The sequence below is a fragment of the Phocoena sinus genome, chromosome 2, assembly GCF_008692025.1.
Source record: "Phocoena sinus isolate mPhoSin1 chromosome 2, mPhoSin1.pri, whole genome shotgun sequence".
Classification (NCBI taxonomy): domain Eukaryota; kingdom Metazoa; phylum Chordata; class Mammalia; order Artiodactyla; family Phocoenidae; genus Phocoena; species Phocoena sinus.
In genome coordinates this window covers 32371834-32397825 of record NC_045764.1, presented here as the reverse complement: position 1 = coordinate 32397825, position 25992 = coordinate 32371834, and the positions used below count along the sequence as shown (strand labels likewise).

At 50.0% G+C, this 25992-nt stretch overlaps 1 protein-coding gene across 4 annotated transcripts in view; it reads left to right on the top strand.

The window, feature by feature from the left end:
* RASGRF1 (Ras protein specific guanine nucleotide releasing factor 1) overlaps nt 1-18521 on the top strand; it is a 107098-nt gene extending 88577 nt beyond the window's left edge. For 3 of the 4 annotated variants that reach the window (XM_032623394.1, XM_032623395.1, XM_032623397.1), the window contains 5 exons: nt 1746-1943; nt 6068-6147; nt 12320-12437; nt 13970-14038; nt 16712-18521. In XM_032623394.1, coding sequence (XP_032479285.1) covers nt 1746-1943; nt 6068-6147; nt 12320-12437; nt 13970-14038; nt 16712-16804 — 558 coding nt within the window. In that variant the 3' untranslated portion in view covers nt 16805-18521. Of the gene's footprint in view, nt 1-1745; nt 1944-6067; nt 6148-10380; nt 12438-13969; nt 14039-16711 lie in introns of those variants that run through there. The other variant, XM_032623396.1, reaches the window with a different exon arrangement.
* Nucleotides 18522-25992: the final 7471 nt, after the last annotated feature.

Below are 25992 nucleotides of genomic sequence, written 5' to 3'. Positions count from 1 at the left end.
CCCAGTCCTGTTGTCTTTAATTCTTTATCTTGTTGATTGGTACTGGCTAGGATCTCCAGTATCAGGGCTAGAACTAGGGTAAGTTGAACGAGGTGCTCAGGGGGCAAAATTTAAGGGACTATTCACCCTCGAGTGCATGCACTTGCACCCTGGGTGCCTCCAGACCTGGCCCTTTATGACAGTGTTCACCAGGAATGGTGATGGTGAATCTTGTTCTTGGTTTTAAAGAGAATGCTTCTAATATTTCCCTGCTTAGGATGTTTGTTTCTTTATCAAGTTAAAGAAATTCTTTTTCTTATTCCTTGTTTGCTCATAGTGGTTTTTACTATAAATGAATACTGCATTTTATCAAAATTTTTTCTGCATCTATTGAGATGGTCGTATGGTTTTTCTCCTTTAAATCTGTGGATATGATGAATGACAGTTACAGAGTTTTCTCTAATATTCAACCATCCTTGTGTTCCACGGACAAATCTAAAATATTCATGTTATATTAAACAAATGGATGTGTAATTTTTCCTTCTTGTATTTTCTGTATCTGGATTTGGTATCAAGATTGTACTGGCTTCATAGAATAAATTGGCAGGTATTCCTTTTTTCTCTCTTCTCTGGAAGATTTGACTATATTCCTTTAAAAAAGTTATATAGCATATGTAAAACTGTTTTGAATTCGGTGTTTTCTTTATGGAAAAAAAATACTACTTCAGTTTAATTAAGGTTTATAGTATGTGTGCTATTTTGTACTACCATTCCTCCCGGATTCTCTTCAGTAGTTTTCCCTTCTTAAATAGTTTTATAATTCATTCTTCTTTATATACATCCTTTAGAAATTTTTCTAAAGAAGAATATTTCTGGGTGGTAAAGCCCTACAATTTATATTCATTGGTAACTGTCCTTTAATCACCTTTATTTTTTTAATAACAAGTGTTTTTTGTACTTTTTAAAAAAATAATTATTGATTCATAGGAAATTGCAAAGAAATGTACAGGGAGGTCCAGTATTTCCTGCTGCCCCAGTTCCTTGTGGTTGTAGCTCCCTGATGTTTTGGCCCCAGCTTCCTACCCCCTGGCTGCTCCAGATCCAGTCCACATTTAGTTTGTTTGTGTGTATGTGATTGTTTGCCGTGCAGAGGTAGAGTAGTCCTTGGATATGTGAGACCAGGGATGCCCCAAACTGTGTGTCCTATCCAAGCTTTAGTTGTATGGTGGGAGTTTCCCTCAGAGCTTGGCTCTTCTTAACTCTAAACTTCAGAATTGCTTTGTCAAGTTTTCAAGATAACTCCCATTGCATGTTTTATTGGCTTGCATTAAACTTGTACGTTAGTTTTGAAAAAAGACATATTTACCTTTCCAGTTTGGAATCTAATCTTTTTCTTCATTAATCAATTCTTTTATTACCTTTGGTAATAAAAGGTATTTTTATTTATTTTTCATGTAGCATCCTACATAGTTCTCATTACAGGTCCCAGGTAATTTACAGATTCCCACTGGTATTTTGAAGATGGTATCTTTTTTCATTGTATTTTCTAATTGGTATTGCTAATATATAAAAAAAATTATTTTTGTATATTGAGTCTTTAACCAGCTACCCTAATGAGCTCTGTTGGTTGTTCTGGCAGTTTTCCAATTCATTCTTCCAGGAATTTTCAAACAGACAATCATTTAATCTGCAAATAATGGTGATTTATCATCTTTACAATACTTACTCCTTTTACTTTTTTCTTATCTTATTGCATGGGCTTAAAGATCAGTAACTTGATTGCTTCAGAAATCATCCGCAATGAGGACATCAATGCGAGGGTGAGCGCCATCGAGAAGTGGGTGGCCGTGGCTGACATATGCCGATGCTTACACAACTACAATGCTGTTTTGGAGATCACCTCATCCATGAACCGGAGCGCAATCTTCCGGCTGAAAAAGACATGGCTCAAAGTCTCTAAGCAGGTGCGGGCAGGAAGCCAGCTTGGCCTGATGGTCTGGGCTGGGGCTGGGGTGGAGAGACCAGAGGGCCACCATCCATAGGTGGATGAAGGACAGGGTGAGGGCCAGTACTCCCAGGTAAAACAGAGAACCTCTTCTCCTATTTTACCTGGGACCAGATGTCAGGCCAACGGATGTGGCACTAGGACCTTGCGGGACTTTAATTCCCACTTGAATAATCAATATGCCAAAGTGGGATATAGGACAGTGATTATTGGTCCCAACACTCTTTTCCTTGAGTTGGGACAAAAGAGCGGTGACTTCTTGGGGATCTCAGTCCAGACCTGCAGGTTACCGAGATGGTGGCCAGATGACCCTGCAAGTCCTTTCCTCGGATGTTGATTTCAGCAGCCCTTCTGGCCCCCAGAGAGTTAACTTGTCCCTGTTACCCATTAGATAGTATGTGATCTTAAATATGGGCTTGATCTTTATTTACTCAGAACCTGATTCTGAAAAACCATAAGGTGGGATCTTCCTCAGGAATAAAGCTCCTTGCCCTGGGGTCGTGAGGAGGCAGCTCTCCTGAAAGGAGAGCACAACGGGACACTTAGGCCACGTCCTTTCTGGGTGCACTGGATGTCCCAGCCCCAGCCTGCATGTTGGCAGAAAGCTGGACAGTGACCACCAAGGGCCAGGGTAAACCTCCAGAGGCACCAGTAACTTGGTTATAGTGTCTCTGGTCCTACAGCCAGGTGGGCTGTGTGGGGCCCAGGGTCTCCAAGGGGCCTGTCCCATCTGGACCATTCTGGACTTACCCCCCTCATAGTTCTGTTTCTCCCCTGCCCCTCACTGCTCTCCTCGTGCCAATGGCAGGTCCATAAATCCCTCCTACTTAGATAAGCAGCCAATCTCAGGACAGCCCTGGGACATCTCTGCTGCCCTTCCGCTGCCAGCCAATCACTGCAGCTCCAGATTACAGCAGGACTGCAAAGTACCCCTTCCGTCCAATGAGGCTGGGCCTCTTGCTTAGCACACAGAGATGCCAGGATCAGGACGAAAACCGGAAGATGCCTCTCTTGTGAGCAGGCTTCTAGAAAGAGCAGAGGCTGGAAGTGCGGGAGCTCAGGTGAGCAGGCACGTCTGGCCACACGTGGCACACAGTGTCATGAACTCCTGAAGTCAGGGGTTGAGCAAGGCTGCCACAGAACCTCTAAGTCATCTAGGTTGATCGGCCTGTCGAGGTTCAGATGTGGCTATGGGCAGAGTCTGAGGGACCCATTTCAGGTCAGCATCTTTCTTCTCCTGCCCTATCCCATCAGAATGATGTCATCTTTTCTAGAAGCCCGCAGACCAGGCTCCATTTTCCTACCCCATTTCCGGGGGTGTGGGAATTTCTTGGCTTCATTCCCCAGCATCACCCCTGTCATAGAGTTGGGAGGGAACTGCCTTGACCATCCTGAAGTCTTCCATTCTCTGAGGAGAGTGCAAATGGAGGGCAGTTAGAGGTCAAGGTGTGTGATCTGGCCTGCCTTCCAGGATGTCATTCAAGACCTAGGGCCAGCCAGCCTGGTCCAAAAATCAAAGATGCCTCTGAAAACACATCTAGGCCTGCACCCTCTATGGCAGACTGGACCACACTGGCTTCTCCCAGCCCTTCAGTTTGCGCTATAGCTGTCCGTGTGCATAGTGCCCGGCTCCAAGAGCTTCTGGGTAGCCATGGCCGTGGCCTGGTCAACACCAACCAGGAACAGTTCGCTGTCCCTCTGCAGGTATCCCATAGGCCAAGATGGCCACATTTCTGCAGCTAGTTTTTTTTTTTTTTTTATCATTCCCTTCAATGTGCCAGCCCAAAGCAGAAAAGCCTGTGTCCAAGTCCAGTCTAGCCTCGGCAAGAGTCAGAACTAGTTTGGGATGTCCGGTGCCTCCCCTTTCTTCTTCCAACCTCTCTTCCCGTCCTCTTTGAAAATAAAAACTTTCCCTCGGGAAAGGATCGGATGATGCATCTGATGACTGATGCAGTTATATGTGTTTCCTCTCCCTGGAATGGTTGGATTTCAGTAGAGACATAAGCCTCTCTTTGACTAACTATACTTTTTGGCTTCTTTGGAAGGAGCAGCCTTGGCCATCCAGAAGTCTTGTTTGGTGAACAGGAAAGGATGGTATTTAAGAGGCCATATATAATCATCTTTCGTCCTGACACTATTTCCAAGGCAGGCTCCTTGCTTGGTCTCTGGTTTCAGAGACGTATTCCAAGTGCCCCCATATTTCGACTCCCTGGTGTCCATACTCCAGCAGAGATGCCCAAGGCCCCAGGGGGCCTGCTATCCCAGTGAGCCTCAAAGGATGGAAGCTCCTGGCATGGCCAGAAGATGCTTGAGCTGCTTCAAGTCAGAACACGCTTTCTAAGCAGCAGCTGGGAAAATCCAGTGGCCTCCCAGGATACAAATCTCCTTCCTGGACAGAGAGCAATAACCGGAAGAGGAGCAGACACACACCTCAAGTAAGCACGCAGGTGCGGAAGAAATCAAAGTGTGCCCACCTCAGAGCCACAAATTGGCCGCAAGTGTATGCAAAAACCCCACCCACCAGAATATCCTTTGTACCTTTTCATGGTCTCTAAGTGTGGTGATGCTTCACCTGGAGCTACGTGGCTGTGTAGCTTTTATGTCACCCACAATTCTGGACTGTCTGAACGAGTATTGCCCTTAAGGAACACCTGGACCTACCCTCCCATCTTCCAGATACGAAGGTCAAAACCTAGCAAAGTGAGTGGAGTGGTACCTTGCCCACGGGCATGCTGAGGGTGGGCGACAGAGTCCACTGAGGGCTCTGGACACTCAGACCCCACATCTGGCCTCAAGCTGCAGCATCTCCTGTCTCTGCAGGTGGAGGGGAAAGAAGAGGATGCCAGAGCACAGCTCTGGAAAGAGATTAAGTGCAGGAGGGCCGTTGAGAGCCTGGGGTGGAGGTTGGCCTGGGCGTCTGAGAAGGGTCATTGCAGGTGAAAGCAGAATCACCTGTCCTTGGCTTGGTGGGGCTTGTTCCATCCTGGCCTGCGGCTCTTTCACCAGATCCAGAATACATTTTTGCTTTGAGCGGGGTCAGTCCAAACCAGGCGACAAGACTTCGGATTGATAGGAGGGACCGAGCAGTTGGGTGTGCTCTGCCATCCTTTCTCCTTGAAGAGTACACACCGACCTCTTCTTCCATCAGAAGGAAGATTTAGCTTGTCGTCTTCTGCAGGCAGGTTTCTCAGATAAAAATTAGACCCGACGATCAGGGGTGTACTTGGCCTCTGTGGCCAGTGTCCCCTCCAGGCTGACTAGGCTCTCTGGTAATAAGATGCACGGCTGGTCTCCGGCCCGGTTTCTCAACCACATTCTGGATTCTGAGGATTAGCGCTGGAAAGGTGGTCACTAGTCATCTCCCCGTTTTATGAATGAGGGCGCTGAGGACCTCAGAGGTGAAGGGGTTTCCCCAGGTCACGCAGGAGAAGCACAAAGCCAGGCTCCACCCAGGACATGCTCTGAGGCACACACCTGGTCCCTTAAGACAAACTCCAGCCACCCAAGTTGCTCCGGCCTGATACGTCGGCAGGGCCTGGCCTGGTCATTTGGCAGATGGGACCCTTTGCTGCAGGGTTTCTTCTTCTCCATCAAAGTCTTTTCTCCTTTGATGATCAGTTCACCTGCCATCTTTTTTTTTCTTGATTCTTAAATCTGGGTGGTGCTCCCGATAGAGCAAAGTGAAGGTATGAGAAGATGGTCACATCTTTTGGGCACAGGCATTAGAAAGATCATGATGATGAAGCATCGGCCATGCCCTGTATCGGGTCCAGGTCCCTGGAGTTACCCCCGCCAAGTCCTTCCCAACCACCCAGGGCTCAGGACCCTGACAATTGGACCCTCCTGACCCCTGGACCCTCCTGACCCCTACTCCCATGTTTCTGAAAGATGTATGAACACGGGCAAGCAAAACAAAGATCCGTGTCTGCCTCCTCAGAGTTCAGGGTCAAGTCCCCAGACCCAGGAAGTCCCCAAATCCCCGTGCCCTGTCTCGAGGAGGCAAAGCGAAGCCCTGGAGTGTGGGCCAGAGTCGCGGGCCTTGATGTGTGCTATGTGCTAGTAAATACTTCTAATTCCTTCTAGACAAAAACTTTGATTGATAAGCTCCAAAAGCTTGTGTCGTCAGAGGGCAGATTTAAGAATCTGAGAGAAGCTCTGAAAAAGTAAGTGTGTGTCATTTTGTCACCGTTATTTTTTAAATTGTAAAACCACACTGCAGAGGCATTCACGTGCCACCCCTGGCTGGAGCAGGAGGTCTGTCTGTCTGTCCATCTGTCTACCCACAAGACCGACCCCTACACATCCCAGACCCCCAGGGCAGGTCAGCTTCGTCCTCCATCTTCTACCAGAGAAATTCCAAGGTGTCAGGGCATTTCCCAGGAGAGGCACAGGAATAGTCTTGAGACGTGCAGTAGCTGTGATGATGATAATAGTGGTACCGGATTCCTTGATTCCAAAATGCACATTTTATTTTACATTTTACCATTTCTGACATCAGGATACATCTCACAGTCAGTGTATTTATTTCGTATGATTGTGTTTCCTTTTTGTACTGGATAATTAGCCATCAAGACAAGAGGGCATTTTACACAGCATGGCATCTTGGAATCGAAGAAATACGGTTTTAACAGTAATTTACACCTTACAAACTTTGCAAAGTTTGTGCCCTGCCTGGCCGTGGTCTGTGCAGCCCCATTAGCACTGCCTGGGAGGTGGGCCTTCTCAACCTCCGCCTTCTTTAGAAGGCCTTTAGACCAGGATTTTGTTTTGTTTTTTTTGCCACACCACGCGGCATGTGGGATCTTAGTTCCCCAGCTAGGGTTCAAGCCTGCGCCCGCTGCAGTGGAAGTGCAGAGTCTTAACCACTGGACCACCAGGGAAGTCCCTAGACCAGGACAGTTTTTGTCGTGGGGACTGTCCTGTGCATAGAAGGATGTTTCGCAGCATGCCTGGCCTCTACCCATGAAACGCCAGTGTCCGCCCCGCCCCCCCAGTTATGACAACCAAGAAGGTCTCCAGACATGGCCAGCTATCCTCAGGGAGGCAAAATCGCCCCCGTTGAGAACCACTGTTGTGAGACAGATTCTCCCATGATGCTTCTCCAGACAAGGACACAGGAACTAGTGGCTGGCCCAAGGATTTGGGGCCGTGGTGACAGAGCCAGGCCTCGGCCCAGGCTGGCCTCCCAGGCCAGTGCTCCACGGTTTGCCCGAGGTTACCTCCCATGAGGGTCCAGGCCAGCTCTCCCAGGGCAGCGGTGACTCGGCCCGTTGGTACGTGCTGTGGCCACGTGCGCACGTGAAATGTGGGTTTGCTCACTCTGGTGAGACGCGCACTTGGGGTTTCTCCACTAGTCTCCGCCACTGTGTTCCCCTCGGGCACTTGAACGTGTGCCCCGTTGGGCTGGCCCTCACCCTCTCTCTCCCTGCCTGGCTGGCTACTTGCTGGACTTTGGAGAGACCCTGGGAGACCCCCTAGGGTCCCGGCTCCTTATAGAGCCCGGGAATGCCTTTCCTCCCTTCCGCGAGGGATCACGTGCTCACTGCCAGTACAAGGCCACTGAAGTCCGCGACCACCCAGCACGTCCAGCCTCGCCGGTGGCTCTGACACACCACACACCCTCCCTGCCAGCCCCGTCTGCCTTTCTCGTTTTCTTCCTGCCGTACCTGGTCTGTCCCTTGTGCCGGCTCCGTGTGCCATTGCCTTGACCATCTCCACTTTATTTGTGTCCTCAGACAGATGTTCCACCCATCTGTGCTGTCCGGCCGTCTCTCCTCCGCCTGGGCTCCGCGGAGCCCCCGTGGACTGTGCTTGCGGGGAGCTGCCCCCCCTGTGCATTCACCAACCTGTCCGTCCGCCCGCAGGGTGCTCTGCTCCATCTGCCTCCTCCACATGGCTTCCTCGTCCACCGCCGCCGCCGCCTCCACCGCGTCCGTGGTCCCCCATTCTGTCCGAGTCCCCATGCTGACTGTCTTCCCTCTTTCAGGTTACCCGTGGGCCTATGTAAGTGCCTCTCCCAGATGCCTCTGCTCCCTGCCACATGGGGCGGAGGTGGCCTTCGGGCATCTGGGAGCTAAGACCTTTATGCAAACCGGGTTCCTGCCTTATGGAGATACAGGCCAAGCCAGGCAGGGGAAGGACAGATTGGGGCAAACGTGTCTGCACTCTTTCTTCGGAGGCACTAAGGTTTATACTTAGAGCGGTGTTGTGTCAGGGTTTGGGGGTCGTCTCACCAGGCAGGGGACGGGCCGGAGGGAGTGCAGTGAGGTGGGGGGCACAGCTGGTGACCCACCCAGACAAGGATCCCGTGACGGACCCCACCGCGTAAGTCCTCAGACCCATTCTGAGGTCCTGGGCATCCTTTTTCGCCTGTCATTATATCATTCAGCCTTGTGCCAGCAACCGGGCTAGCACATGACCTTTTCCCTTTACCCCCAAATCCTGCCTCCCGTCCCTGGCCACTCTCTTAAATATCCCCTGGCCCACCTACAGTGCTTCAGTCCCCTGCCCGGGCGCCCCCAGATGAACGTTATCTACCCTTCTCATTCCCCAAACCACACCCTGGTCCAACCCATGAGACTGTCCCCTCCTCTCAGCCACCCAGGGACCGGAACCTTCCCACAGCTCCAGCCAACAACATTTGGCTGAGGGCTAACTACGTTCGGCAGTAAAATGTGGTCAGCAGCTCTTTGGGGGCCAGTTCCGGTTTTGTCCGTCCATCTCTGACGGGCTCATCTGCACCTTTGTCTTTAGCTTGAATAGGATGCCCACGGAAGGAACGCAGGGGCCGGGCTCTCACTGCTAGCTGCTACCATGAAAGCCCTCCCGTCTGTTCCTGTCAGTGGAGCATGGGAACAGCTCTGGAGGGGCGAGTCTGCTAGCGGACCAGCAGGTCACCACGCAGCCGCCTCCAAACGGGGGGAACATCCATCTATCTACGTGGATATGATGGATCCAGAGTCCTGGAGTTCCAGAGTCTCAGGGGCTCCGACAAAGCCAAATACCCATTTCCATCTTTATTTTCTGTCTGTGGCCACAGAGCAAAGCCCAGTCTCTTGCTAATGAGACAACAGAGCAGGGAGTATCCAGGAGGCAGAAAGCAAGACTGGACCCCGAGTCCCACCCACACTGCCAACACATTGCCAAAAAAAAAAGAAAAAATAATTTTTTTTTCCATAACCTGAGTACCTGATTTCCCTGCACCCCATGCCAGAACTGAGACCTGTAAGAGAGAGCAGCCCATCCCACGGCTGTGACGGGGTGAAGGAGAGGGCTGACCCGTGCTGTCACCGCCCGTTTCCTGGGGTCAGGTGGAGCGCCCCTCGGGCAGCTGCATCTCGCCTTGTCGCCGGTACCAGTTAATTTCTTTCATCCCCCTTGACATCAGCAGGAATTTCTTGGTAGAAACATCAAGGGCGGGGGCCCCAAACAACCACAGACAAGATCCAGATGTCAGGTGTCACCCCGTCTAGGCCTGCCCGGAACGCCAGGAGCAGCTTTTAGGATGGGGGACGGGGCACTTCTCTTTCTGCTCCCTGAAACGTCAGACACAGGCATGGCGGAGCTCTGCCGAAAGAGGAAGCACCCCCCACACACACAATTTCAGCCTTGTCGGCCCCGCCCTGATCCAGGGCAAGGCTGGATCCCTCCTGACAGGGGCCAGATGCCCACACAGAAAGTTCAGAGCTAGCCATGGGTTGGGTGTTTTGCCTACACGAAGCCCCTACCGTGCTCCCCTGCTCGCTCAGATGCTCAGCACGGTCTGTCTCCATGCAGTGGGGCCCTTTGGGGGCCCTCCACCAGCCCCGTGTGCCCCACACCTGTCCCCACCGCCCCCTACACTGGCCACTCCGACAGCCCCATATATTTACCTACGTGGCTCTGGACTGGGGTTGGTTGGGTGTGCGTGTGTGTGCGTGTGTATGTGTACATGGCTGAATTAAGAGTGGTGTTCCCTGGACCCCTCACCGTGAAGGTAGTAAACAGGAACAGAGTTTGGTGCTGGGGCTGGCAATGCCACTTGCAGTGACTAAATTGCCCGTCCCTCACCTTTCCACAACTGGATCAGAAACCCCAGTAAACACCTCAGGGAGATCCACCTCCCTGGGAGACCAAAGGACTCCCAGACTTTTTTCACTGGTCTGGGTGGTCAGAGCCCCTGTGAGGCATCCAGAAACACCCTGCGTCCTTCAGTCATTCCCAGGCAGCAAGCAGCACCCAGCCTCCCCTTCTGCCTCTGTCTGAGATAAGAGAGGTCCTTTGAGCTCTGCGGGCTACCTGGTTCCCATTAAGGGCAGGGGGAGTGCGGCGCCCCCCAGAACCTGCCGGTCAGCACAATGCCTCAGCCGTCCAGCTCCAGAGCGGCTGCTCAGACCTTTGAACTCTTTCTCCATCAGATCCACCAGCCTGTGCTCCAGACTTGGAGTTTGACGGAAAGGAAGTGAAAAGCCAGGCATGTAGAAGTCATGGACTATAATGGCCAGAAGGACCCAGAGAGGTCTGCCAGTGACCAGTATGATTCTTGCTTTTTTTTCTTTTTCACAACTCACAGTAAAAAAAACAAAAAAAAAATTGCATTTGACAGTGTGACCCTATATACAAATGCATATATGCATAACAGCAACAAAACTTTCGCAAAGCAATTTTAGTCCATGCAATGAACCCAGATATCATCTATTCTCTCCTTTTTTTAATTTAAAAAAAATCTGGTCAACACTCACCAAATTGGTTTTAACACCCATGAAAGGGTGAAGACCGACAGTTCAAAAAACATTTCTCCTGCTCACTGTTTCCCAAACTCCAAGCATCCACCTCCTTCAAGACTTTGCCGTATCCATGTGTCAGCTATATTTGCATTTACTTAATGGTCTCCTTTAAATTAACTCACTGTTTCCCAGAAATACATTTAAATAAGAAGGAAAACTCTATACAGCAAATGGGAAACCAGCGTATTTGCCATAAATACACAGGTTACCATAAAAAATAAATACAATGAAATCAAAATAATATTATTAAATTCTGGCCAGATCCTGGTGTTTCCTGAGTGAGACCTGTTACTATTTGTTCAAAAAGAAAAAAAGAGGAAAACGGCACGTGTTAGAAAGTGTCAAAGCTATGCTGTCACCAAATGAGCTCTCTCCTTGAGCAGTGGCGGGGGAGGGAGGGGGGAGTGAAAATCTAATGTTTCTTATCATATGAATCAATTTATTTAAACAGTGGGCATCACCTAAAATCAACTCTCAAATCACTTGAAATTGTCTTAGCTAACATCAGTTCTCTGGTACGAGGGGAACCTGAGGACCAGAGAGGGAAAGAACTGGCCTAGGGTCACACAGCAAGCAGGCAAGGGACAGAGGCCAGGTTTCTGTTCTTGCTCTACCATCCTCCCTGCCTCCCCTTCCTCTGGAGTGGCAGGACTGTCACAAGGAGACAAAGGTGAGATGGGCTAGAAAGGCGAGTCCCTGTACCTGTGTGCTGAGCTGAGAGAAGGCTTCGGAGCACTGTTTGAGGAGTCCCCTGGGCAAACTATCGGGAGCTCTGCCAGAGTAGAGTGACCACTGGACCCATTACAGAGTCACCCCCTTAACCTAGCACCCCACCCAGAGGCACCAGAGCAAGTTGTGCAGGAACAGTAACAGGAGCCCCTGCTTCAGAGCCACAGATCAGAGAGGTCCGGCCCATACTGCTGAGTACCATCCCCACGAAAGCCATCCCCCAGGAGCCACCGATCGTGGGAGCCGTCTCACCCAGCGCCCCCGCCCAGAAGCCAAATCCAGGATGGTGATCTCAGAGGGCAAGGTTTCCCTGAGCTGGCAGCCCAGTGCTTGGGTGGGCAGAGATCCCAGTGGGGAAGAAGTAAAGGGAGAGAAGTCTTGGGGAAAGAAAGAGACAAGGGGCTCGGTGGGGTGGCTGGTGGTGACTGGCAGGAAAGGGCACGGTGCTGTGAAGCCCCCCAGGATGTGATTCTAGGGCGGGATCGGGATGGAGAGTTTCAGGGGAGAGACAGAAAGGAAAGGCGAGCTGGGAGGGGGCTGGCGGCCAAGCCCCAGGGCTCCATCTGGGAGGGAGAGGGGAGAGGTAGAGGAGGGCCTTCTGGCTTGGGGTGGGAGGGGTAATTGATTGAGACGCCCCAGGCCCCAGCAGGCACCATGTCACCCCCACCACCCCGGAGGGCTGACCCTCACACCCAGCTGACAATCCGAGTCCCAAGAGCTGCTATTACTCTTGGCGAATAGAAATCCCTTTCCCTCCAGCAAAGCATGCGGGGTGTTCTGTTCTTGGTAGAGGCTCGAGTTTTCAAGTGAAAAACTTCTGTTAACGCCATTTGCTTCAAAGTTGTGACCCACCCTGTGTCCCTTACCTGGGGATGTACCTCACTGACCTGGCCTTCATCGAAGAGGGGACGCCCAACTACACGGAGGACGGCCTGGTCAACTTCTCCAAGATGAGAATGGTGCGTTCCCCACAGCAGAGCGGGGCAGGGGTGGGGGGAACATCAAAACCCAGACCCAAGCCCCGGGCTCACCCGAGCTGTGCCCGACAGGCCTGGCCGACTGGACACGGCACACACACTGGGGAGCCTGAACCCAGCTTCTCCAGTAAGAACGGTCACTTCCTCAAACGAGCAGCTAGCATCTGGCAGGCCCTGAGCCAGCTCTACCTGCATCTCCTCCTTTAATGCCCACAGTCTGAGGGGTGGGTGCTCTTACTATTCTCCACCTTACAGGTGAGCAGGCTGAGGCTTGGAGTAATCAATGACCAGCCCAAGGTCACCCCTAAGGAAAAGGCAGAGCCGGGTCTGGGGCCCAAGTCTGTCAGGCTCCAAAGCCTGCCCCTCTATTCGCACCCCATCCATTATTGTTCAGATAAGCACTTGTGTTATGTGGCCGCAGCAAAATCATTTCTGCAGCGCCTCCTAAGCAAGTAGGCTTCCAGTTTCCCCAGAGGAGTCTAGACCCTGGGAGGGGAGATGAGGATCCTTCCAGCAGGGAGCCTGCTTTCCAGCCAACCTTCTCGTCTTCTCACTCCAACTAGAGAGCCTCTATTTGTATCGGTTCTGTGTCATGGGGTTCCTCCTGAGATTTTGTTCAGTAGGTAAGGTTTCTCTGTCAAAGGCAAGTTGGCAGCACTGACCTGGGAACAGGATGGGGGAGCCCCTTTGTGTGGTCTTGCACGTGGTGGGCACGTAGAAAGTGGCAGAGGCCTTTAGCTGTTGCTGGAATTGAGGGGGGCTGTTTTAGGATGTTGGATAAGCCAGCGCCACTGATCAAATCATATGTTTTTCTCTTAATCACATAGTATAATTAACCTCTAGATTCTTTTTTTTTTTAGCAACAAAAATCACTCATTTATTTTCGTTACTCAGAGAAAATGATTGGTAATTTTCTTTTACTGTATTATCTCTGAGTCTTTAAAACAATTCTTTCTTCATCATCTATCATGTGACCCTACTAAATACACTTTTTACCTTTCAGAATATGCATCTTTTTTCTCGAAGTATAGTTCATTTACAATATTGTGATAGTTTCAGGTATATGACATAGTAATCCAGCATTTTTATAGATTATGTGACTGGATAAAGAAGATGTGGTGTATACAAACACACACACACACACATTGTACAGCAACTATAGTTCAATAAATAAATCAATTGCATGAAATTCTGCCGTTTGCAACAATGTGGATGGACCTAGAGGGTATTATACTTAGTGAAATAAGTCAGAGAAGGACAAATACTCTATGTCATAACTTATAACCTGTAGATGTATAGATTCTTAGCAAGTGTCAGCCTTTGAGGCAGGTGGCTGGTTTAAAGAAACTCTCGCTGCCTCAGTGGGGTCTCCCAGGAGGTGAATTAAGAGACTGACTGCAGACATGGCTGTTGATGTCCCTTCTGTTGTGTGGCATGGGTTGGGGGGGAGGGGGGGTTGGGGGAGGGGGTACTGAGAGAAAACTGTCTTCCAAACCTCTCCTTCCTTCCCGCAGATATCCCATATCATCCGAGAGATTCGCCAGTTTCAGCAAACTGCATACAAGATAGAGCACCAGGCAAAGGTAAGCCGACAGCATTTCCAGTCACTTCTGCTTTTTCACAAGGGCTCTGGCTGCACTGCCTTCCTCCCTGCCTTTTCCGCTCCACACCCAACCACTTTCTGACCCGGAGTTCCCTGGGCCCTCTCTTTTCGGAAACCCTTCTTGTCCCCCGTCCCCTGACCCGCCCTGAGTTCCCCCTCCTTTGGACTGCGCTTGTGCTAATCTTTCAGCTCCTGTCTGATTTTTACCTGCCATGGGATGGTTTATAATCATGTCTGACCTCCCCTGAGGCAGGAGAGGCAGTGTTTATCACATCTTTTCGAACTGCTCACCAGTTTCAAAATTCACAGCTAGAAAGGGCACACAGCAAAAAGTCCCCCAGCCTCCGAGTTCCCCTCCTAAAGCCAACCGTATCACCCATTTTTTGTGTGTGTATGCAAACACACGCCAACTTTTTTTTACTATAATGTATACTGTAGCATACTATACATTGCTTCAGCATCATTCCTTTTTCCCTTAATGACATATCTTGGAGATATTTCCTGTTGAGGCAGAAGCATTCTCCTTCTTCCTTACGGCTGCAGAGAAATTCATGTATTTAGTCGATCCTCTATACTGATGGACATTTAGGTTGTTTCAGTCTTTTGCTGCTATAGGCAAGGTGGGGGAGAAAACACCTTGTACATTCGGGAATCAGAGAGTGCTGTGAGAGTGTGAATCCAGGGGCCCGTACTGGGGTTGGGGGACAGGGCCCATCTGAGAAGCACAGAGACCGCAGACGGCTGCTATGAGTAGCCTCCGACAAGCCTGAACCAGGTGGGACTGTGGGCTTCTAGAAGGATCTGGAGCCGTGTCCTAAGGAGAGTGGGAAGCCCTGAAAGGAGCTTACAGGACTGGATTAATATGCCTTTTTTAAAAGGTGGTGGGGCTGTATGGAGAGAGGTTGGCATGTTAGTCTCATTTCACTACTCAAACCCTGTGCCATTAGCCCCATTTTACAGTTAAAATAACTGGGACTTGCTAATCCCGACTCTGGCTCCGAATCCTATGACTTTTTTACGCTGCCCAGAGATGTATTTGCTTTCCATCCAGCTTCTTAACCTCCTAGTTTGAAGTTCACAAAAAATATCCAGCTCCAGACACACTCCTGAACATACCAGAAAATCAAGCTCTTAGTACTTTTCCCTTCTACTTTCCTTTGTGATAGACTTGCCCCGTTTCCTGCCATGCTCTGTGAACTCACTCTCTGTCTTATAGCTGACAGCCACAAAGAGAAGAAAAATCAGTGGGTTAACCAACTGTGCCACTTTTTCCTTGTTCATTCATTCGCTCAAGTACTTACTGAGCATGTACTGTGTGCCAGGCACTGTATTAGGCCTTGGCCCCTTCTTAAACTAGCCCTCGAGCTCCATATGCAATACAAATACATGTTACTGCCCTTCAGACTCTTTTCCTTAACAGCTTTGCAGTGGTGGTATTTGCTGCCAGTCTCCTGCTAAAGCAAAATTTTTAGGGAAACAAGTGCTCGTGACGGAGGAAACTAACCAACCAGTCTGCTGATTCCCAGAGTGTTTGGGAGGGTTGAGATTTTGTGCTCTAGAAAGGACTGCTCACAGGAAGCTACTAGCTATTTATAAAAGTCTGGTCTATTTCATATGGCTGTAAAATCGCCATATCTTTATCAGTGGATATGAGTTAATCTAGACGGTGGTATCTGAGGTTGTCTTCCTAGAGGTGCTGGACGAGAGCCACTAATCGGACACAATAATCATTTCATCCGTGACTGGTGATCAGCATCGTAGGAAGCCGGTTCCGTCCCTCACAGTAGCAGAGGGTCCATTAGCAAAGACGCTCGCAACAAAGACTTGATTTTTCTCAAGCAGCTATCAGAAGATTCCCAATTACGTGCTAAGAAATATAATGTGTTTTCTTCTTTCTGCTCCAAGTTTCTGTGGAAAAACATGAACCTTCGGCTCCAAACAACTGACAAGTCAATGAGCCTTGGAAAGATTCTTTTCGAAGGGCGGGTGGGGTTTGCCTATGAGATCTGGGCTCTGATCTCTCATCATACATTTAACACACAGGAATCCAGCAAAACACTTGAGAGCAGTGTGAAGTGGGGAGGGAAGAGGAAGGAGAGTGGTTGAGTCCACGAGGTGACTCTTCCTGATTTTCCACTCTGAGATTTTGCCCTGGAGTGAGCCTCATGAGACGAAAAATAAGGGGGGCTCTTTCCTTACACGGCCTCAGTTTCCACTGTCTTCTCTTGGGTGAATCCCTCTCGGTGTTACATAAACCTGGTGTTTAACTACGTTTTTCCAACATACAGAAACATTGAACGAATTGTGAACACCCGTACATCCACTACCTAGATGCTACAATTAACATTTTAGATATGTAGATAGAGATGATTTTTAATATGAGCCCAAAATATTTCACGTAATGTTCAACCAAAGAAACGGTGGTCAAGAGTAATTTTGACTATATGTGATTTTATGTTACTGTGAAGACAAAAAAGGCAAAAAATAATACTAAGAAACAACACTGCTTAATGCATCTTTGCCTCACGTGCAAGCCTGACACCCCTCCCCGCCTCCACCCTAGTGCCTGATTCCCAGGAGACACCCGACGTCCACGTAGCATTATGGAGGTCCCATCGCCCTGCCATTCCTTTTTCTCTTTTCCTTTTCTCAGGTAACCCAATATTTACTGGACCAATCTTTTGTGATGGACGAAGAAAGTCTCTACAAGTGTTCTCTCCGAATAGAACCAAAACTCCCCACCTGAAGCTGTACCCAGCCCACCGCCATGGACACATGCTATATGATATTGTACATAGTCGTTTGGTTTCTCTGGGTTTTCTTCTTTAGTATGTGCTTCTCCAATAATACAAATCCGTTCTTGTTCTTAGATCCCTGTAGAACCAAAATATGAATCTCTGCACCGGTTAGGACTTGGTCCACGCACCCCATCCCTCGTTTCCTGCAGTGCCTGTTTCTTTGAAACAGCTGTACTCTTAGTCTGTTCTTCCCAGCCCCTCACTCTCCCCCAAAGGGAAAACAGAATCCGTGCATACACGAATCTTTGGCACCAGTCCTGCTTCTGTCCGTCCCCAGCCCAGGCCCCTGGGTTGAGCTGGCCACACAGCATCCTCCGGCATGTTCCACGTAGCTGTTATAACAGGGTGGGGGGTAGGGGGGAGGCGGGAGGGGGAACCGTACCCTGAAGTCCAGTCATCGACAAATCTTCCCGCTGACGGTGATGCCAATTTCCAAAGCAGCTTTTTCAGCCAAAATCGCAGGTCTCAAAACTCCGTGTCTCCCGGTGACCTGGAGGGAAAGGAGTCCTGTCCGCTGAGAACCATGCCCTGCGACACCGAGGCCACCACCTCGTTCAGGCACCACGTCGCTCCTGGCTCTGAGAATAAAGCCAGGTAGCGTGACTAGCAGTCTCGATAACCCCGGACAAGGCCCTGGAACTTCCTGAGGAAAACAGAATCACAACACAAAGTCACGTCGACTTCTGCCGACGGCTGCCCAGCATTCACTGCGAGTCAGGAACACACAAAAAGGTCACTTTTCCTCTGTGAGCTGCCTAACGGGCACTACAAGCTTACGTTGAGATGCTCCAAGTCTGTATGCCTTGTGAAAACAATAGTACCACACTGTAGAATTAGGAAATCAATAACCAAGTGTTTTGATTGCATATACTGTAGTCCTGTCTAAAGGCCTTCTAGCAGGAATATAGGGCTTATTCTGTGAATATCACCATCTATTTTTTACATTGTACAGTATAGAAAACACAGGTTAACTCTGAAGTGGCAGGCATGCTCCACTCTGACAAACAGACAACTTTTGCTGTAAGCGATACCTAGTGGTATGAGAATTCTATTTCAAGTCCTACAATATTTCAACTTACAGCTTGTTTGGAAAAAAAGAAATTTCCATTTTTGTAAAAATATATGTTTCCTGATTACCTCTTGCTAATAAATCTATTCTATCTCAGGGTGAACGGCGGAATTTTGATGGGTTTCATTTATTCACGCAAGGGATATTTGATGAGCACTTGGTCCTTATCAGGCCCTGGGCTCAGACCAGAGATCTGGAGTGACCAGGGCAGAATCACTGCTTTTGGGGGGTACTCAGAGTCTGATGAGGGAGACTGTTGATGTTCTCTATTGCAGAAGGAACAAATACCTCCAAAACTTAATGTGATGGCTGAAAACAATCTTTCACAGTTCTGTGAGTTGACTGGGCCCAGCTGGTGGTTCTTGCTTGGAGTCCCTTGTGAGGTGCCAGTCACAGAGCAGCTGAGGCCGGAGTCATCTGAAGGCTCGACTGGACGGGGTGTCCAAGATAGTGCTCTCCCGTAGCTGGGGGCTGAGCTGGGGCTGTCAACCACAGCGTCCACACGTGGCCTCTCCACGTGGCTTGGGCTTCTCACAGTATGGCAGCTGGGTCCGAAGAGCAGCCTTCCTAGAGACTCAGGCAGAAGCTGCAAGGCTTCTTCTGACCTAGGCCCAGAATTCCCAGAACATCACACCCACAGTGTTCTATTGGTCAAGCACGTCACCAAGGCCAGCCTGGTCACAAGGGGAAGAGACTCAAGCACCTCCTCTTGATGGGAAGAGTCACAAAGAACGTGCAGCCATCTTTAAGCTACTAGAGAGACAGACCGTTTGAGCCACGCCGTCACAGGATGGTGCAGGAAGTGCCTTGGGGACACCACGGAGGAAAGGACAGCGGTGGGGGAATTGGGAAAAGCTCTACAGAGGTGTAAGGATGGTGTGGGATAAGTAGGGATGATTTTCCAGAAGAAGGTGGGCAGGGAGGGCATGCCGGGCAGGGGGACCAGCAAAATCCCAGAAGCATGAAAGAATACACTTGTTTGGGGAAGAGCTAGTATGGGCGTGGCCCCAGGGAAGGCACCCTGCTCCTCCCCAGACCCCTCCTCACAACCACCCATAAGGGTGGGCCCAGAACATGACCCTCAGTGACAGGCATGAGGCCCGCTGGGAGGCAAGACCCTTTTTTTCCCTGGGAGCTACAGCCAACAGGCTCCATGACTGCTTGTTTTCTTCAGACACAGAAAAGCAGTTAAGGTTGCTGGGAGGATTCAGTGTGCTGCTACAAGCTGCTACCCTGAGGTGATGAGCACGGGACAAGCACTTGCTAACCATGAACTATCTATAGAGTCCTGACTGTTTCAGGTCATCTTAGGCACTGTGGACTTAGCCATGAACAATGCAGTCAAGGTCCCTGCCTTGGGAATTCCCCGGTGGTTAAGACTCTGTGCTCCCAATGCAGGGGGCCCGGCTTCTATCCCTGATCAGGGAACTAGATCCCACATGCCACAACTAAAAGATCCCACGTACCAGCAACTAAAGATCTGGCGTGGGGCTTCCCTGGTGGCGCGGTGGTTGAGAGTCCGCATGCCGATGCAGGGGACACGGGTTCGTGCCCTGGTCCGGGAAGATCCCACGTGCCGCGGAGTGGCTGGGCCCGTGAGCCATGGCCGCTGAGCCTGCACGTCCGGAGCCTGTGCTCCGCAACGGGAGAGGCCGCAACAGTGAGAGGCCTGTGTACCGCAAAAAAAAAAAAAAAAAAAAAAAAGTTTTGAAACTAGAGAGAGGTACTGCACAATGTTGCACAGTGTTCTCTAGGCATTAAATGTCTCTGAATTCTACACTTTAAAATGGTTAATTTATGGGCTTCCCTGGTGGCGCAGTGGTTGAGAGTCCGCCTGCCGATGCAGGGGACACGGGTTCGTGCCCCGGTCCGGGAAGATCCCACATGCCGCGGAGCGGCTGGGCCCGTGAGCCATGGCCGCTGAGCCTGCGCGTCCGGAGCCTGTGCTCCGCAACGGGAGAGGCCACAACATTGAGAGGCCCGCGTAACGCAAAAAAAAAAAAAAAAAAAAAAAAAAAAATGGTTAATTTATGGGATTTCCCTGGCGGTCCAGTGGTTAAGACTCCACGCTTCCACCACAGGGGCCACGGGTTCCATCCCTGTTCGGGGAACTAAGATCCTGCATTCCACGTGGTGTGGCCAAAAATTAAAAAATAAAAATAAATAAAATAGTTAATTCATGTTGTGTGAATTTCACCTCAAAAGAAAAAAAAAAAGACAGAAAGAACTGAATGTAACTGTCTGCTCATTAAAAAGTGCTCCAGATGTGATCAGAAATTATATCAGTTAATGGGATAACTCTGAATTATGTGTTTTAAAATGGTTAGTTGTATACTGTATCGATTTCACTTCATTTGAAATAAAAAAAAAAAACAGTAGAAAAAGAAAGGGGGGCAAGGGGTTGCTCAGAGAGAGCTTCTTAGAGGCACTGTCCCAAACTGGGCCTTGAAGGGCTAGAAACCCAAGGTTTCTAGCTGAGCAAAGAGTGGGGGGCCTGGGTGTCTCAGATGAGGGACAGTCCGAGCGATGGCTGAGCAAGTCTGGTGAGGCGTCCAGGGAGAGAGGGGACCAGGCAGGTGGCAGGTGGGAGGGGCCTGCCGGGGTCCCTGAGTGACTGGCCGGGGAGTCACCCAGAGGTACCACAGCAGGGCTTGATGGTGAAATCAGGCAGGCTCCCTCTGGCCCAGCCTGACTCTATTTTCATTCAGACAGCCCCTTATCAGCACTGATCACAGCATACGCCATAACGTATGTTTACTGTGCAATTACTACCCACACTCAGATCAAGTGACTCGTGGCCCAGAGACAGTCAAGACCCATTTCTCATTGCCGGCAAGGGAAGTCAGGTATGTCCTGCTCACACAGGACAGGGTCCTAGCAAACCAGCTGCTCGCCTTCCAGGTCTGGAGCCTCCCCACGGCCCCAACTGCTGTGCTTTGTCTTTGGTTCCCGCCAAGCCTCGTGTCCACCCACAAACCCGTACACCCCTTCTTGCTTGTCTCCAGCCCTCTCACGGCACCCGGAAGTCATCAGGAGGGGAGTACAGCACCTGCAAACCTCTCTCAGCCAGGATCCGAAGCCCCTCACATATCACCTTTAAAGCCACCAGCGTTTTATCGTCTGACTCAATAAATAACAACAGCGACTGCTACTGCTACCGCTTCTGTCCAGCTTGCAGCGTGTCAGGCTCTGTGTCTGAGCTCGAGCTCCTGGGTATTTTTACCTCCATTTCACAGAGGAGGGCAAGATACAGGAAACCTGATTTTCAAAATATTTAACCACCAGTATGGCATGAGTACTGACCACTCAGACTAACGGCCAAAAGGGTGCAAACTTGCTGAAAATCAACCAGCTCTGCAGGACACTCTCCAAAATAGTAGAGGATGAAGGATAACAGTGCGTGATGCAGATGGTTAATTCAGGAGATCAGGAAGAGGAAGTTTCTGTGGAGCAAAGAGGACAAGGCAGGAGGAAAGGGGTGGAGGTAGGGCTGTGCCCAGAACAGGGAGCTCACCTGTGGACTGGTGAGGAGTGCAGTGGCAGTGGACGCTGCAAACAGAGTAGGGATATATCATAGAAGGTCTTAAGTGAAAACAAAGGAGTGTAGACGGGCAGAATGTGTGAACAACAAGTGACTGAAGGAGGCCCTGGAGGCAGACACGCTCTGGGCTCCGGCCGCTGAGTTCCTGCCTCCCGCAGATGCAAGGGTGAAGCAAACCGAACAGGGATACGTTTCCCCTGCACAGGAGTATAGGGGCTTACAGAAAAGTCCAGAAACTGGTGCTCCGTCATAGGGCCAGGACGAGGGTGAAAGAAATGAGACATACCCTCTCAGGTGCAACATTTAAGGGAGGGCCAAAAAACTCAGTCATGATATTTTTATTGCATAATATTTTAATGCAGTATTTTAAAGTAACAAAAATTAATGCAAAAACCTATGATGAACAAAATATCACACATGAAGAAACAAAACAATGACAGGATAAAACCCTACACTTGCTCAACATAACCTTACTGGCTTCACCCCAATCCTGGCCATAATGAAACACAGCTTCTGGACTTTTCTGCAAGCCTTCACACTTTCTTGGGTGTGAATACAGCATCTTCAGGGCTTAAAACAAAACCAGTGGTGATTCCCATGTTCCCTGACTTCTTAGGGGACAAACAACGCCTCCTCATGCAGTTGGAGGACATTGTCAGGCTGACTTCTCTGACTCAGGGCAAGGGAAATAATCAAGATAGCTAAACAGGATGTCTCCTCATCAACAGTGGAGCTAGCAAGAGGTCCAGCTTCATATTACAATCCAACCGAAGTTGCTCTTTGATGCAGACTCATACACCTCATGCCTTCGTTACCTTTCCCACTCTACAAACTCTCTGGTCACTTATCTCTATATCCACTGATTCATCCTTCCACCCATCCCCATCTATCCATCCAATCCATCCGTCAGTGAGGCTTCTTCTGACCCTGCCTCCATTTATTTTTTTTTAATTATTTTTTTGTTGTTGTTGTTTTTTTTGCAGTACGCGGGCCTCTCACTGTTCTGGCCTCTCCCGTTGTGGGGCACAGGCTCCAGACACACAGGCCCAGCAGCCACGGCTCACGGGCCCAGAGGCTCCGCGGCATGTGGGATCCTCCCGGACCGGGGCGCGAACCCATGTCCCCTGCATCGGCAGGTGGACTCTCAACCACTGCGCCACCAGGGAAGCCCCCACCCATCCACCCCATTCATCCATCCATCCATCCATCCTTCCGTCTTTCCAGCCAGGCATCCATTTAGTCTCTCAACCATAAAGCCATTTCCCCAAATATCCATCCATCCCTACTTCCATCCATTCATCCATTTATGCATCCTTACAGACCGTCATCCACCCAAACCACTTAACCAAACCTCTGCTTACCTACTATGTAAAATCAGCATGTGGGTGTGAAAAGAGCTCCATCACCTACCAGCAGACCTACTTAACTTCTCCAAATCTAATTTCTTTATCAAGAAAGTGGCTGTGTGCATTCTCAAAAACCTTCACAGGGCTGTTATGAGCATTAAAGAACAAAATCCCTGTAAATGGTAGTTATTGTAAATATTACATTATTATGGCAATTATTATTATTATTACAAGATGCTAGAGGTAGAGGGCAGAAATATAATGAATCTGGTGAGGGGCCCAGTTTTCCTGCCAGGATGCTGACTCTGACAAGTGATCTGGGAAACCAGTTAAAGCCGTAGGTAATAGCTGGGGAGGGGATAACGTTCTGAGGGGAAGAGGGGAATGACCAGCAGATTTGGCCTAAAGAAAAAGGATCAGTGGAGGTGGGGTGGGCGATAATTCCTAGAACAGTAAGAAGGAGGCGCTGACTGAGGATTCCAGGAGCTGCGGTTGGTTGGATGCCTGAGCTCTGCTGATACGTCAGGGAACTCTAGGCCTGGACAATCAGGAAGGCAGGCAGGCCTCCAGGCTCAGTTTCATTCACCTGCTTCCGTGGAGCAGCTGCCCACTCCTGTGGAGAACTCTGGACTCAGTTAGCCAGGCGTTCAAACCCCAGCTCTCTTACTGATTAGTTGTGGGACCACAGATGAGTTACTTAAGTGTCTCAGCCACCTCATCTATGTCATGGGGGAAAACATCAATAGAATTAAGAAAGTTCATTCATGCAAAGCGCTTGGCACTGAGTCTAACACATCCCTAGAGGAGATAATGACTCCTGGGTGTGGAGGACAAGACCTGCTCTCCCCTCTTGCCCTCCCCAGACTCCAGAAGTGCAAAAAGGGGGCACAGGAGCCCGAGACCAGGCCCAGCCCTCTATCACCAGAGACACCAGTCAGCTTGAGCATTTCACCTGACGTACTGGTTTCCTATTGCTGCGGACCAGATTACTACAAACTTAAGAGGCTTAAAACAATGCAAATTTATTACCTCACAGGTAGAGAGGTCGGAAGTCCACGTGGAGAGACTTCCCCGGCAGTCCAGCAGTTAAGACCCCCATGCTTCCACTGCAGGGGGCACAGTTTCGTCCCCTGGTCGGGGAGCTAAGATCCTGTTTGCCACGTGGTGTGCGCGGAAAAAAAAAAAAAGTCCACGTGGATTTGGCTGGCTCCTCTGCTCCAGGTCTCACACAGCTGAAAGCAAGGGGTCAGCAAGGCTGCCTTCCTTTCCGGCGGATGCCGCAGGACGAATCTGCTTCCAAGCTTCATGTGGTTGTGGGGCTGAGGTCTCCGTTTCCTTACTGGCCGTGGGCTGGGGTCATTCTCAGCTTCTAGAGGCCACTCACAGTCCTTGGCTCAGGGCCCCCGTCAAAGCCCGCTATGGTGGGTAGAGTCCTTCTCGTGGTTCAAAGAGCTCTGACCTCCCTCTGCCTCATCTCTCTGAGCCTCCCACTTTCCTCTTCTGCTCTGAATGGCCACTGTGATTACATCAGTGCCTCTCAGCTAATACAGGATAATCCCCCCAAATCAGCTGATTTGAAGCCTAATTCCACCTGCAAATTCCCTGCCCAGCAGTCTGTAGATTGTGTTCGATCAAATAACTGAGCGATGGAAACTAGAATTCTGCCCACCATCCCTGGCTCGGCACTCTGTGTCCAGCACCAGTCCTCAACCTCCCCTCTGTGGGAATACAGAGGACCAAGACTGCAGAGAAACCCTCACAGAGGTGACACCCGGCTGGAGCCATAGGAGTAGATGAACTCACCAAGAAAGTGGCTGCAGGGAGCAAAGGACGGAGAGAGAGCCCAAGACTGAGCCCGTATTTGGGGTGAGTCGCTATTATGGTGCCATGTTTGGGTCCAGTGTTTTACCTATAACTAAACTGTAAAACTATGTTTAACCACTCTGGGAGGCAGGGCACCTACTCGCATTTTACAGATGAGGAAACTGAGGTCCTGTGGGGGGCGAACCACTGGCTTAGGTCATATGGTGAATCCGTAGTAGGACTAGAACCAAACATTAGTCTATAACTGACCAAGCCAGTGCCTTTCATATCTCAGGCCTTCTGGAATGAACCACAAAGGAGGGCCACTGGAGACCCAGCACAGGGAACGAGTTTGGGGTCTGAGGTCTAATACTAGGGCCTTTGGTCCTGCCACTCTCCTGGTGGCTCAGATGGGCAGAAAGATGAGGTGGTTCCTCCACACCTGAAGGATAGGCCATCACAGAGGCTGGACACCTTTATCCCAAAGCCAGGGGCTTAACTTTCCAAATAGCAACCATGCAGGGTCTTTTCTCAGACATTTGCCTCAAAGCACACCCAAGGGGCATCCAGACAGGGGCTGATTTATAAACTGACAAAGATCTGCTTTATCTGAAAAGACAGTGTCTGCTGGCACTGCTAACCTTCATGCAGATTCAGTGCCCACCCTGAGCAGTCACCCTGAAGCCCTGTAAGTGCCGATTCCAGAGCCATACCCAGACCTGCCAGTCAAATCCCAAGACAGAACTCCAGGAATCTGCTTCCTCAGGAGCCTCACAGGCGGAGTCTGGGTGAGAACTAGGTTTCCTCCTGTCTGAGGGAAGGAGACATAAGACAGCTCAGATCTGACAGGCCAGCCCTAACAGGCTCTGACCACACCGAAATGCCTCGGGCTACAAAAGAGCAGGGTGAGCAAATGCAGTAGGTCAAACCTGGGTTCAGACTCCCTCTGCACGCTTACTGGGAACGTTACCATCAACTCTCGGAGCCTCAGTTTCCCCATTTGTAAAATGGCAGGTCCACAACCTGCCACTTGGCAGGGTGATGACCTAAGTGAAGAACCTGGCCCCATTGGCTGCTGCAGGCAGGTCTGATCATCCTCTCCTCTCCCTTGAAGCAACCCCTGTGCATGTTTCCTTCATTGGAGATGTTCATTGTTTTATGTATCTCACACCCAGACTCTTATAAATCATATTCTTCCTTTTTCAGATTTGCAAAAAAGAAAAAATGGCTCTACAGCTGCTAATAGGACTTTCTCAGCAGAAAGACTTTAGACTTTCTTGGGGGGCGGGCGGGGGTAGGGGTGGAACAAGCTCATAAGAACTGCTATCTACTTCCTCTAGTTTAAGTTCATTCCAAGGCTCAAGGGACAACCAGGGG